The following is a 13,451-nucleotide window of genomic DNA, read 5'->3' as shown; positions in this document are numbered from 1 at the left end:
TCAAAAACTTTTTTAGTTTACAAGAGTAATTACTTTGAATTAATTTATTTAATTTAAATATTAATGTAAACTTATCGATGCAGTGGCGCAGTAGGTAGTGCTGTCGCCTCAGCAAGAAGATCGTTGGTTCGAGTTTCGGCTGGGTCAGTTGGCGTTTCTGTGTGGAGTTTGCATGTTCTCCCAGGATTCGCGTGGGTTTCCTCCGGGTGCTCTGGTTTCCCCCACAGACCAAAGACATGCGATACAGGTGAATTGGGTAGGCTAAATTGTCCGTACTGTATAAGTGTGAATGAGTGTGTGTGGATGTTTCCCAGAAATGGTTTGCAGCTAAAAGGGCATCCGCTGCATAAAACATATGCTGGATAAGTTAGCGGTTCATTCTGCTGTGGCAACCCCAGATTAATAAAGGGACTAAGCCAAAAAGAAAATGAATGAATGAATAAATGTAAACTTTAAGAGGCAATTAATCTCAAAGATTGGTGGTGTTCCTGCTTTGAAGTCCAAAAAATTGTGCGGCCTGGTAGGTTAACCTGCAGACAAGTTACTTACAAAAAACCCTTCATTTATTCATTCATTTTCTTTTTGGCTTAGTCCCTTTATTAATCAGGGGTCGCCACAGCAGAATGAACCGCCAACTTATCCAGCACGTTTTACTCAGTGGATGCCATTCCAGCTGCAATCAATCACTGGGAAACACACAAAAAAACCTTTTACTTATAAAATAAATAGATAAAACAATAAAGTGATCGTTAATTTTCATTTTGTTATGAAAAGAAAGAACGTGAGTGTTAAGCAACCATATAAACAACTTCAAGGAGGCACGAGGATGTGAAATTGAACCTAATGCTTCACCTGGTAGGTCAACCTTATGATTTGTCTATCATTCAAAACGTGATAACATTAGAGTATTTAGGTGAAGAGCTTGTTAATCCAGGTAAAGTGCAATTTACAATTTTTGATGGACATTCGTGATCGACTGAAACATCAATATTTATAGACAAATAGGAAAATATCATGTAATACCTAAAATAACAGAAAATAGTTTTGTTACCATGTAAACATATACACATGCCACGTAAAAGGTGAACAAATAACTAATACAGTACGTGTGTTTCTGTATATGTAGGTCTTTTGCTGCCCCGTGCGGCTAGTTGGCGCACTGCAGAAGCTGTTGCGATAACAAGCCGAAGTCTCACGAGATTGCACGAGAACCGCAGAGCCAGCTGTGTTGGGCTGTTGGCTTATTGTCAATGAAGGCGAAGTTATGGCAGAAACGAAGGTCAGCTCTTCTCAAGCGTCTGTGATGTGCAAATTAGCCATTCGGTTACACGTTCTCCCAGTACCTGCGCTGGACTTTTAGCTGCTGCAGGGGAAGCGCGGGAATACTTCAGCAGGTAAAAACAATTGATTTGCGCGTTCACGAGCTCACCCCCCAAACCGGTTTCAAGTCGCCGAAACTGGAATGAACAGCTACTTCGCCTCATTTACATACAGTTCAACAAAGAGTGCGGTTTTGTTAACATTCAAGTCGGTATTCAGTAAAAGTGTTCTTTTTGTATTTCAACATTGACCGAAATGATGTTTGATAACAACGCTAACGATGGTTGTTTTGTTTGGCGCAGCTAGTCTGTTAGCTTTGTTGATGTAACGGGTATCAGGACTGAAAGCATTACGTAACATCACCAGGACAGCTGGTGTAATCCCAATGCCAACATGCACTGATTCCCACCACATTACTGCTCACTGTTGCGTTAACACTCAAATAGTGTGATTTAGGGATATTATATATCACGTTTAGGTGCATTTCTACTTTATGTGGCACTTTATATCTTCATTGTCGACTGGTTTATTATGCCGTCATTTATTTATAACTTGTTTTAATGGCTCCTTTGGCTCTTCTCCAGTTCTTTCTGCCTGTGCTCGACCTGGTGTCCCACAATGCTGAATAAGCAAACCCCAGCTTGTCAGAAAGATCAACCTGTGCTTTAGCAGTGGTGCGTCAGCTGCCATTCACTGGTAAGAGAGACATGTAATTATTTATGACACAAGATTTAATTTAAGGAGTCATAAACCACACTTTTGATATTTATTTATATACATCTATTGCAATATACATATCTAGGAATGGTTTTATTTTTAGATATCTTGTTTTTTCATTTTTCTTTGTCATGGCAAAAAGATACTAAAGCTGTCATTAGGGTCTGTCATTGGGCATAAAAGTGACCATATAGTTAAATAGTGGACACCACGTGAAGAAACACAATTAATACTTGTTTTGTAATGCCCCAATACAGTACATCTGGTTGGTGCACATCAAATAGAATAGGTCATCATCAAATAATAATAATACAATTTATATTGGTGGTGGTAGTAGTAGTATTATTTTACCCATGTGGTGTCCACTATTTAACATCTAATACCAGGTAATAATTCAATACTAATAATTTAATGGTATTTTCTTTTTCTCTTTTTCTTATCTTCTTCTGTTTTTTTTTTTTATAAATATCAATACAGATTTTTTTGCCCATAGCTAGTTAGATTTTTTTTTTCAGAAATTAAAATAAACTACACCAAAAAGAGTAGATAAAATAATAAAAGTAAATATAATATAAAAAACCTAATACAAAATAAAATAATAATAAAAAAGTCAACCATTGATTCATTGTTTAGGATATTGTGATTGTTCATTGATGCAAAGGCTCAGTTGAACATCATGCTAGAGGATTGCTGAACTGTGTATTTCTCTTTAATGATTAATCTAAGGCTGAATCCTGAACGGTTCTTTGGCCCTACGATCAAATAATGCTTGGTTAATATGTTACTTGTTTCTTTTTCTTGATTTCATCTGTAGATTGGAATCGGTCTGACCTGATTGGGTTTGTCCAGGCTTTCTTCATTTCTGATCTAACAGAAACGTTTTGTTCCGTTACCATGGTGTCCAGACCTGGAGATCTTCCAGGTAAATGAGAGAAACCTGTTTGTTTTACTCCTTGAGCATACAGTTAACATTAGGCATGGGACGATATCCGTTTTTAAGGTATACCGTGATTTGAAAAAGTTTTAAAAGGTTTTAAGTCTGTTCATCAATGTCATATGATTCTTCAGATATAGTAATAATATACTGCTCTGCTGTTCCATTACAATCAATTATTATTAGTACTAAATCAATAATAATGAATTTTATAGGTATCAGTTCTGACAACATTTCGTTTTTTTTTTTTTTGTGAAAAACTGCAAAATATTTAACTTTAAAACTTTAAATTTGAACTTTGAGTTTTAACCACAAGGATTGTTTTTTCTTTCACTCTTGAACAATTAAATGAGCAATTCCATGCAAATGTCAACCTTGCCAATTTTGCCAAGTCACACACGTGCCAATTTTGCATCTGTCACATCCATAACGGAGAGGTGTCGCATCCGAACGAAGCTTTTTCCACATAAATGCAAAAATGTCAAATAACATAAAATAAATAATTTTTGTTTTATAGAGAGCCAACTCTTATCCTTTTGATTAGCATAATTTCTTTTGGGTTTTGCAGTTTAATTCACAGAATTTCTGCAAAGTATGTTGTGAACTGTAAAACTTGCTGACCTTTTTGGTCACATCCATAACGCATGTTTATTTCCCTCATTTAAAGTATTAAATATGTTTACAGATTTATCTTTTTTTGCTCCCCTTACTCTGTGGTTAGTTGTTTTGGATAATATAAACAGATGTTTCACTATAATGTAAACACGTACTTTCTATGTGAATTTATGTTTTAAATCTTTACTGCAAATGTCACGTCCATAATGTTGGAATTGCTCAAATGTGTTCTCAATGAATGAATGAAAGTAAATAAATTTTAATGGTGCTTTTGAAACGTGCCGTATGGGTTTGCACAAAAATAAGAAACATCCAAACAGTTTCATCAATGTCAATAATATGTGTTTCTTGAGCAGCAGGTCATCATAATAAAATGATTTCCGAGGGATCATGTGACACTGAGGACTGTAGTAAACATGCTGAAAATTGATCTTTAAATCACATGAAAAAATATTTTAATCTACATTAAGAAAACGACTATTTTAAAGTACACTATCTCAAAATAAAATAAAATCATTAGATAAAATTATAGTAAAATAATAATAGGTTATTGATCTAAAAAAAATTGACCAGTAGTGTGCATTTGAATACCTTAAACAATTATCACATCAGTTTTTTTCTTTTTTTATTTTTCGTTAGGGCATTACATTGTGACTTTGTTCAGATGTTTCTGACTGCCTTTTGTTCTTTTACCTCAGCCCTGGAAGCAGGTCCAGGTTCTTCAGAGGGTCTCCTCGGAGGGATGTCTATCCCAGCTGGGATGACCCGTCGAGCTCTCAGCTATGATGATAACCTGGAGAGGCCCATGTCTCCACCTCCATCTGACATTAATATCAGCAACCTATGGAAGCGACCAGTTATACCCGAGAGAAAGTTTGCACGACTCGCTGAGGTGCGTGTGCAGTGCTTATTCTGTGCTGAACTGAAGGTCAAACCAACTCGTTGTGCAAAGTCTGTTCATGTTTATCTAGATTTCAAGCTGACGTGTTTGTGTGTTATGATTTTGTTGGTCAGAGGTTCTCATATTTGCATGTTTAAATTTTTTTTATACATTTTCAGATTTGTCTAGTTTTTATTTTATTACTGCACATAAATGTATTTTGTTAATAATGGTGTAAAATTAAATTCATTTAGACAGTCTTTCGTTGCACAATCACCTTAAACAATAGAAGTTGTATAAATTATACATTAAAATGAAATTAGTAAAAAATAGGCTGGCTTTGTGTTGTTCAATATAGTGTTAGTCAAAGTCAGCTTTATTGTAAGCTCTGCCACAAGTACAGACATACTGTGCATTGAAGTTACTTTACTCCCAGACCCATGGTGCATTTAGAAAACACTACAAAAGCAATACAAAATATATGCAAATAATTTTGGTAAATTTAAAAGAAACATTTTTAAGTACAAATAAGTGCACATAACATGTAGAGCTGCAAAACAACTTTGACTGTTAAAAGTGAACAAGCCTAGGAATCATTTTTATGTATGAATCAATATCTATATATTTTGTTGTTGTTGTTGTTTTTAAACTTGTTTTTTGGTTTTTGAAGGTCTTAGTTTCTCAGGCTTTTTGTGCTTTTTTCCCATTTAGACTTTCTGTTTACTTTTTTGGTCTTTAAATAAATAGAACAATAATGATAAAAATGTAGACAAAATTTTCGTGATGTAGACATCATTTCATTAACTTTAGTCCAAATAAAACCACAACGTTCGTCTTTTTAAAAATTGTAACTTAATTTCAATTGATTAATTTGCATTTGTCAGATATACATATTGATGTAAAATTAACATGATTTGAAAATCGGTATCATGTTGTTTTGATGTTTCCTTTGATTTGATTTGATTTATTACAAACAGAAATATCATCCATAAAAATTCTTTAGAAAAATATACATTTCAACATGGTCGTAGTGGAGTGGGATGAAGCACAAGCTTATAATTTTCCCATCTCCATTACCACACAGATCATTCATCTATTACTAATTTCTTCTTTAACGTATCTCTTCTGTTTTCTTTAACACATTTTGTTTAATTTAAGTCACATTGCATCTACATATTAACTAATTTTCATTAGAATATAATTAGACTGTTAGGTTGGGGTTAAGGTTAGTTTAAGTTGATATGTACTTGCAAAGTTTCTTATAGTCAGTTAAATGTGTTGAAGGAGCAGTATGAACAGATTAAGCACACAGTGTACTAATACTCAAATGAGAATTAGTTGGCATGTTGTTGCAATGCAACCTTTTGTTAACAAAATATGCAATTGGGAAAAAGTCGTCCTGCAAGTTAGATTTTTTGTAAAATTTGTTCATACAACATATAACTATATTATATATCCGACGCTACTGTTGTTAAAATATATAAATATATTACAATTGTCATAAATCAGATTAAATGTGAAACCTTAAATAATTCAGTTTGATTAGTTTTGTTTTTTTTTAAACAGAATATTTGTAATCATACGTTTCCTGCGTATTCCATATATACCACTAGGGGGCGCCATAAACTAAAACTTGCTTTATTCAAGTTTAAGAAGACTTGCTATTCTTTTGATGATTTCTGCATATGTTTAGGAGGATGAATCAGAAGGAGGAGTAAAACAAAGTGCTTCTTTTGAATCCACTAAACCAATCCCTGTGGTGAAAGCTAAAGCCTCTTCTGTCATGAACTCCCTCATCATCAGTAAGTGTGTTACCTTGACTCACATTTCTCAATGTTAACTGCTGCTTGACAGAAGAAATATTTGGTCCTTATCTGACCTGCTTTGTTCCTCCACAGAGCAGACCCAGGAAAGCATGCAAAAGTTTGAGAAGCAGGCAGGACTGACTGATACAGGCTACACTCCACACAAAGGCCTAAATGCAGAGGAGACCCGCTACCACCGTCTGGCCGAGTCCATGCATGTAGGTAGAGGTGTTGTCAAAGGAATCAATATTCAAAACTTGTGTGTAACTATAGGATTCTGCAATATCAATACTTGCTGCTCTCTCTCCATCATTTTATTTTATTCATTTATGCAGTTTCAGCAGCTTATTTCTGTTTTTTTTTTTGTAAACTTTTTTTAGTTTAAAAATCTAGAGAGGCATTGTAGAGAACTTAATTTTTATCCACTGTTATTGTGTTTCTTTCAGTCTCTTTTTGCGCTTCACTGGATAGACTAAATATACGACAGCTCAAAATAAATGTCTTTAAAACAGTCAGTTATGTCTACGAATGCAAAATCTTGTATGAATGGTCACAATAACCACTATAGCCATTGTGGTAGTCACAGATTTCTGTTAGCTCCAGTGTTAATACTCTGAGTTAATACTCGGCTGAGTTGGATTTACCATTTTTAAATCCATTCAACTGATCTCCAGGTCTGGCGAGAGCACTTTTAGCATAGTATAGCATAAGTCATTAAATCAGATCAGACCTTTAGCATCTCACTAAATGTTTTAAAAAGGGTATTAAATAATTTTCCTATTTAATGAGCCCCTGTTGAGTTATAAAAGATCATGTTTTTGTTTTGGGGGTCTCTAACAGCATGCTGAAATGCATGCAAGGTCAAAAAAACACTTTCACTGTCTTATAATATGCATTTATTTTCACCTAATTATCCAAACGACTCCCACATGACTTGTTTAGTGATCTATTTGTTCCCAAACCCCTTCTTTTGAGTGAGGCTAATTTGCTGTGATTGGTCCAATGACCCAGTCTGCTCTGCTTATGTCTGAAGGGAAAAGCACATTCATGTTTTACTGGATCCGGCACTGCATATTTGGTGATGTACCGTATTGACGTTGATGCGTTCAGGCAAAAGATCCAAACCCAACAGGATTCATTTATTTGACTCCGAGTGGACTGTTTCGTTAAAGAATCAATAGTTTTAAACACGGTGCACTTTTAGATTCAAACCTCAGCTAGATGTTTTCATTTACTTGGCATTGTATTACACACTGCATTGAAGGTCATTTTCAAAAACTTATTAAAGGGGCTCTTTAAAGAGTGACTCTTCTTTAGTAATATTGTGTACCAAGACCGACCAAAAAATTTAAATTTACTATTTTCTAGGTCGACGTGACTGGGAGCTATCATACTACACTCATTCTGTTATAATAAAGAATCTATGTTGGTTTACCAATGCTGTTACCTAGCTGGGGACTATTTTCAGGTGCTGCATAATATCATTGCAGATGCTGTTCCTGCATTATTACGCCAGAATGGCAGTATAGTTCCAACTTAATAGGTAGAGGTTCCGCAGGCTCTTTCAGTAGGCTTTTTAAAACCATAAATTGTGTTTTGGATGTTGTAGAAGCTTCAAATGCAAAGCACGGATGCCAAAGAAGAGAGGCAGCCATCATCTAATCAGTCTACGCCTGCTGGGACCCCTCAATCCTCACCCAAGCAAAAGCGCAGGTGCTGAAACAGTCAATGGCTTCACACACTTTGTTTTGAATTAATCATGTTGACGGCTGAGAAACAAGGTGGTATTTGTGTGTGCGTGTGTTTGGCAGGGGTTGGTTCAACAGTCAGGGCTCCACCGCTTCTCTCACCGGCTCTGAGATGAGCACCAGCTCCAGTTCCAGTGTAGATCTGGCTTCAGCTGAGGGACCTATAGAGCGCTGGGGGGTTTTTGGACCTCGGCCTCAAGTCAGCAAGTCCACTACTGACCCAGGTACAGATCCAGACACATCAGGTAAAGCACATGATGCAGTTTACCCTTTAAAAACTACTTCTGCCTATCTCTTTTAATCTCAAAATGATGCTTTTTGTTTAAGTAATTTAATTTGACTGTCAATGTAACAGTCAGAGATGAAAACAATCAGCATGATTGCTTAGATATGATTATTATTTCTACTTCACATGAATGAAGGGTATGTAATAACAGTAAATTGTGGTGTTTTGGTCATTATGTTTTTTGTCGTAATCAAACTTATTGTTTCCAACCTTGTTGATTTGTTTCCAATCTACTCCTAAATTAATTGATGTACTTAAAAATCCAGTGTTTCCTGCAGTGACAATTTTGACAAACCTCATTAGACATTTTATTGCAATGAATGAGTAATTAAATGAAGTAATTAAACCATTAGATTGTACTTAGGATATTTGGAGTGACGAAAGCCTAAAGTTTACAACTTTTTTTTTTTGTCTATTTGCTCACTTGCATGAGCACTGGTACTTCAGACATATGCATTAGAAAGGTTCATACTTGTGCTGTGTCAGTGCTTTTTCCTTTCCAGTAGTTCAATGCAGCAACAATGTATTTTTACTCATTTAAGGTACACATACTTATATCATAAACAAGCACTAGGGCTGGGCGATTAATCGAAATGAATTAAGAACCTATAATCGATCAAATTTTTTCCATGTCGTTTTTTTTTTTTCTGATTGCTTTCCTTACCAAGTTTTAGGCAATTAGCATTTTAATTTCAGTTATTCAACGTTCATAGATATTCATAGATAGTAGATAGTGTGTGTTTCCTTCGATTACTTCAAAAATCAAGTAATGCACCCTTCAATAAAAAATACCTCACGTGTAATACTGTCCAAAATTTGTCAGTGAATAAAATAAATTAATAAAATAATTGTTCATTAATCGTAATCGAATTAATGTTCAATTTATCAAGATTTAAATTTTAGGCCAAATCCCCCAGCCCTAACATGCTCATATGCACATATCTTTAGTTTTCGTTTTATCTTGATTTCCTCTTCTCATTGTGACACTTTATTTATTTATTTTTTTTAAATTTTTATAAAAGAGGAAAATTAAATTAGAGTTAGTGTTGGAAAATTAACTTAATTTTATGTAGATATTAATTTAGAAATGTATATAATGAGTACACTGACTACATAATAGATAGAAATCTGTTACAATTACATAGCAAAATCCTCATTAAAATATAATCTGTTTAGAGAGAATTTGGTCCATCTTTAAATAAGAGCAAACAGGTTAGTAATAAGTAAAGCTGCTGTTTGTGGAGTTGCTTATTGATCGAGTTGATCCTCCGCTGAGATTTTGAGAGGTTCAATGTATTAAGGCTTTAAATGTTGTTTAAATAATACATTTTGTTAAGCAAGATGCATTAAATTGACCATAAGTGATAGTACAGACATTTTGAAGTGTTGCAAAAGATTTACCATCAAATCCACATATCAGAATGATTTCTGAAGACACTAAAGACAACAAAGAATTCAGCTTTGCCATCATGGGATAAATCACATTGTATACTACACTAAAATATAAAACACATATTTTACATTCTAAAACCATATTACAATCTTACTAGGCATAAATGCCTCCATTTCAGAATAATTACAGATCCCAGACTTTATATCACATAATTTTATGTCTTACGGTGCATCATTTAGACCACCAATCGTCTCAAGTTTGTCCACTGCCTTCCACCTCTCCATTAACACTGCTCAAGTAATCAAATTTACTAACAGGAACTAACTTCTACTGCTACTGTATGTAAAACACAATAAAACTCTGCGGAGCAATTTTCACACATGCGTTTCTTTGGATGTTTGCGGTTCATCAGACTTCGCCCTTTCGTCAATGTCAACACACCCATCATCATTCCTGTGTGTTCACAGGGGGCTTTGCCCTGCAGTCCTATAAGGGCGCTCAGAAACCCACCCCAATGGAAGTAATGAAGGCCCAGGCCACCCGCCTGGCCGAAGATCCAACAAACTTCAAAGCTCCCCCTAAGATGGAGATCCCCACCATGGATGGAAAGAGACAGGTGACCCGTCCTCACAAACTCAAACACCGGGACATGAACGTCCTCACACCATCTGGATTCTGAAAGAATCCCTCCCTCCATCCATCCACCTCTGCTGTACTCATAGTGAACTTGTAGCTGGTCTACCCTCTCTCTAATTCCCCAGTGCTTTCATCATCACTGCTTTCCACATCAGACACGCATCATTTTGCTGGTGTCTCAAGTGAATGTTTGTCCTCAGAAGAAGTTGTGTGTACTTTCGTTGGTGCCATTGTCTTATTGGTAGCCTTTTTTCTTTCCATTCTAATTTATCAGTTTTAAAAGGGCCGGTTCACCCAAAAATGAAAGTTCTGCCACTTATTCACAAATAAATGCTCTCAAATGAAGGAATTCTGGATACTGTGAACATCAATGGCTGCCAGTTTCCAACATGGTTCAAAGTGTTGTTTGTTTGCATGTGTGTACACGTTCAAAAGGAGAAGTCTTGAAACAAGTGTTAAATAGAACTTTTTTGGGGTGAACTATCCTTTAAAGTGTTATTTTGTTAGTATGTATGCAGGTTGTTTGTGCCTTGGTGTTGTTTTATGTACTCTGCTGTAAATATTAAAGGGGAAGCTCACCCAAAAATAAATTTACCTTTCAATTTCATTTACTTTGTTTTGTTTTTATTAAATGGTAGTTCTTAACATTTCATAGTAGGAAAAAATGGACTATTGGGTTCCACCACATTTTTCAGAATATCTTTTGTGTTCAACAGAAAGTGAAACGGGTGTAAATTGTGAGATAATTAATAAAACATGTTTTTTTTTTTTTTTTTGGTGCACTACCCCTTTAATGCTGACTATGAAGAAAAGTGTTTTAATGTGTTGGATTTTACATTCCATCACAAGAGGTTAGAAAAACAGCGTTTTTCATCTGCCTAGAGCCACTGTCATGTGTATGTAGTCAGTGATGATGTTGTGATCTGTGTGGCATCATTAATACGCAATGGGTTCAGTGATAACTTAATTCTTTAAGTCTTTGCTGTTGTGTATTATGACGTTTAAAGCATCGTTGTGATACGGTCGTGTCAAGGACGGTGTGAAAAATGACAAGGTCACTAAATTGACTGAAGGCTAAAAAGCGTTGGCTGAAATGTTATTTAATGTAACTGCTCTGGACAGAGAATTTCTTCTATTTTTGTTACTAGTTTAAAGTCTTTTCAGTTTTCCAAAAAGTGACATGTATTTACTTTGATCTGGTTGGATCTGTTAATACATGAATAAATTTATGTAAATACATTTTTGGCTTGTGAGTTTCTTTACTGCATTTTGCTGTTTATTCATTCATTCATTTTCCTTTGGCTTAGTCCATTTATTCATTAGTGGTTGTCACAGGGGAATGAATAGCCAACTGATCCAGCATATGTTTTACACAGCGGATACCCTTCCAGCTGCAACCCAGTACTGGGAAACACCATACGCACTCATTCACACACACTACGGCCAATTTAGCTTATTCAATTCACCTATAGCGCATGTCTTTGGACTGTTGGGGAAACTGGAGCACCTGGAGGAAACCCACACAAACACGGGGAGAACATGCAAACTTCACACAGAAATGCCAGCGACCTTCTTTCTGTGAGACTGCTAACCCATGAGCCACTGTGTTGACCCATTTTGCTGTTTGTTTTTTATTATTTTCATAAAATAAATATGCAAATAAGTACCTGTTTAGGGGCATAACGGTGGCGTGGTTCACTCGGTTGTGGTGACCCCTGATTAATAAAGGGACTAAGCCGAAAAGAAAATGAATGAATGAGTACTTGTTTATAGCACTGTTTTGTTTATTCGTTTAGAAGTCAGTGATTAAAAATTTAACGCTAACACTACATTTGTTTAAAAGTTTGAAGATGGTTTTTATTTGAGAGAAAAGCAAAATTGTTGGGTTAATCTTTTATAAATATTGCTTCTAAAATATTGATGTTATTTAGACCTGTGAAACTAATGTTTTAAAAGATTTGTAACCCTATATTAAAAATGCTGGGTCATTTAAACTCAATTCTTGGTGTAATAGGTACAATTGTTTTACCCAATTTGTGTTTGAATAACCCATTATTTCTTAGAATATAAATTCTAATGTATTAAACAAAGGAAATGTGAATTGGTTTCCATAAAATATCCAGGTATGTTCAATGTTTTTTTTTTTTTTTTGCAACTTCTGAAACTGAAGACATAAATTCTATTTTAACAAAAAAAATTATAAAACAATAATGATATTATTTAATAATGTTTCACGATATATCGGTTATAATGATTGATCAATGATATACAGAGCTGGCTAAAACTGTATTTTCTTATTGGGGATGGAATAATTTGTAAAAAGACTTCAAATTAAATAAACTTTTGTCTTTCGGTGAATTTAAAGGTGTTATAAAGAGCGGTATTGGAAGCACGTGGTTGTTATTGTTGAGAGGACTAATAAAATGTTATGTAATTTATGTATTTTTAAATTGTTTTACTGTATGGCTGTTTTCTTGGCCAGGTCCCACTTGTAAAAGATATTTTAAATCTGAATGAGACTTCCTGGTTAAATATTGGTAAAATAAAATAAAAACACATTTTTGCCTTTGTTTTGTGTTTCAGTGTAATGAATATATTTGTTTAATATAAAGTTAGTTTACAGAATCAATATTAACCGCTAGCTGCCAATAAAATAAGTCTAAAAAAAAAAAAAAATTCACCAAAACAAAAATGGAAGCAAAAAAGAAAGCTAGATTCAAACTTGATTGTACGCTGAATAATTATTCATCGGATTTACTACATTTTTTTAAGGTAAGTGGTTGCAAACAATTTATTTGTGCTGTATTTAAACAAACAAAATTAAGTTGAACATTTCTAAATTCTTTGTGTAAAAATCAGCCCATTAAAATTGTGTGCAACATTTTAGCAAAATTTTTTTTTTTTCAGTGTACACTCAAAAAATGACTTTGCTGTTTGCTCAAACTATTTATTTAAAATGAGTTGAAACAACACAATTCTTAAGTTTTTTGGGGGGACAGGCACGTGGTCAGGGTGGTTTAAGTGGTTCGAAAAACTGAGTTAACTTAAATGGGTTAATTTGTCCTATTTTGACTGTTATTCCATCATAAATAGTAAAAAGAATTCATCAGAAAAGGT

At 34.6% G+C, this 13,451-nt stretch overlaps 1 protein-coding gene and 1 long non-coding RNA gene across 3 annotated transcripts in view; one reads left to right on the top strand and one right to left on the bottom strand.

The window, feature by feature from the left end:
* LOC141380025 (uncharacterized) overlaps nt 1-1,653 on the bottom strand; it is a 60,581-nt gene extending 58,928 nt beyond the window's left edge. The window contains exon 1 of the long non-coding RNA XR_012397272.1: nt 1,107-1,653. This is a non-coding gene — a long non-coding RNA (uncharacterized lncRNA). The remainder of the gene's footprint in view (nt 1-1,106) is intronic.
* Nucleotides 1,205-11,573, top strand: zgc:123105. 2 transcript variants are annotated; one of them, NM_001365567.1, is given in 9 exon segments: nt 1,205-1,394; nt 1,905-2,016; nt 2,852-2,959; nt 4,285-4,478; nt 6,160-6,268; nt 6,365-6,489; nt 7,881-7,984; nt 8,083-8,243; nt 10,166-11,573. In NM_001365567.1, coding segments are annotated over 7 exon segments (933 nt in total). In that variant the 5' UTR covers nt 1,205-1,394; nt 1,905-2,016; nt 2,852-2,931; the 3' UTR covers nt 10,378-11,573.
* The last annotated feature ends 1,878 nt before the right edge of the window (nt 11,574-13,451 follow it).

Source organism: Danio rerio, chromosome 21 (assembly GCF_049306965.1).
Source record: "Danio rerio strain Tuebingen ecotype United States chromosome 21, GRCz12tu, whole genome shotgun sequence".
Lineage (NCBI taxonomy): Eukaryota > Metazoa > Chordata > Actinopteri > Cypriniformes > Danionidae > Danio > Danio rerio.
This window is presented reverse-complemented; position numbering and strand designations above follow the sequence as displayed.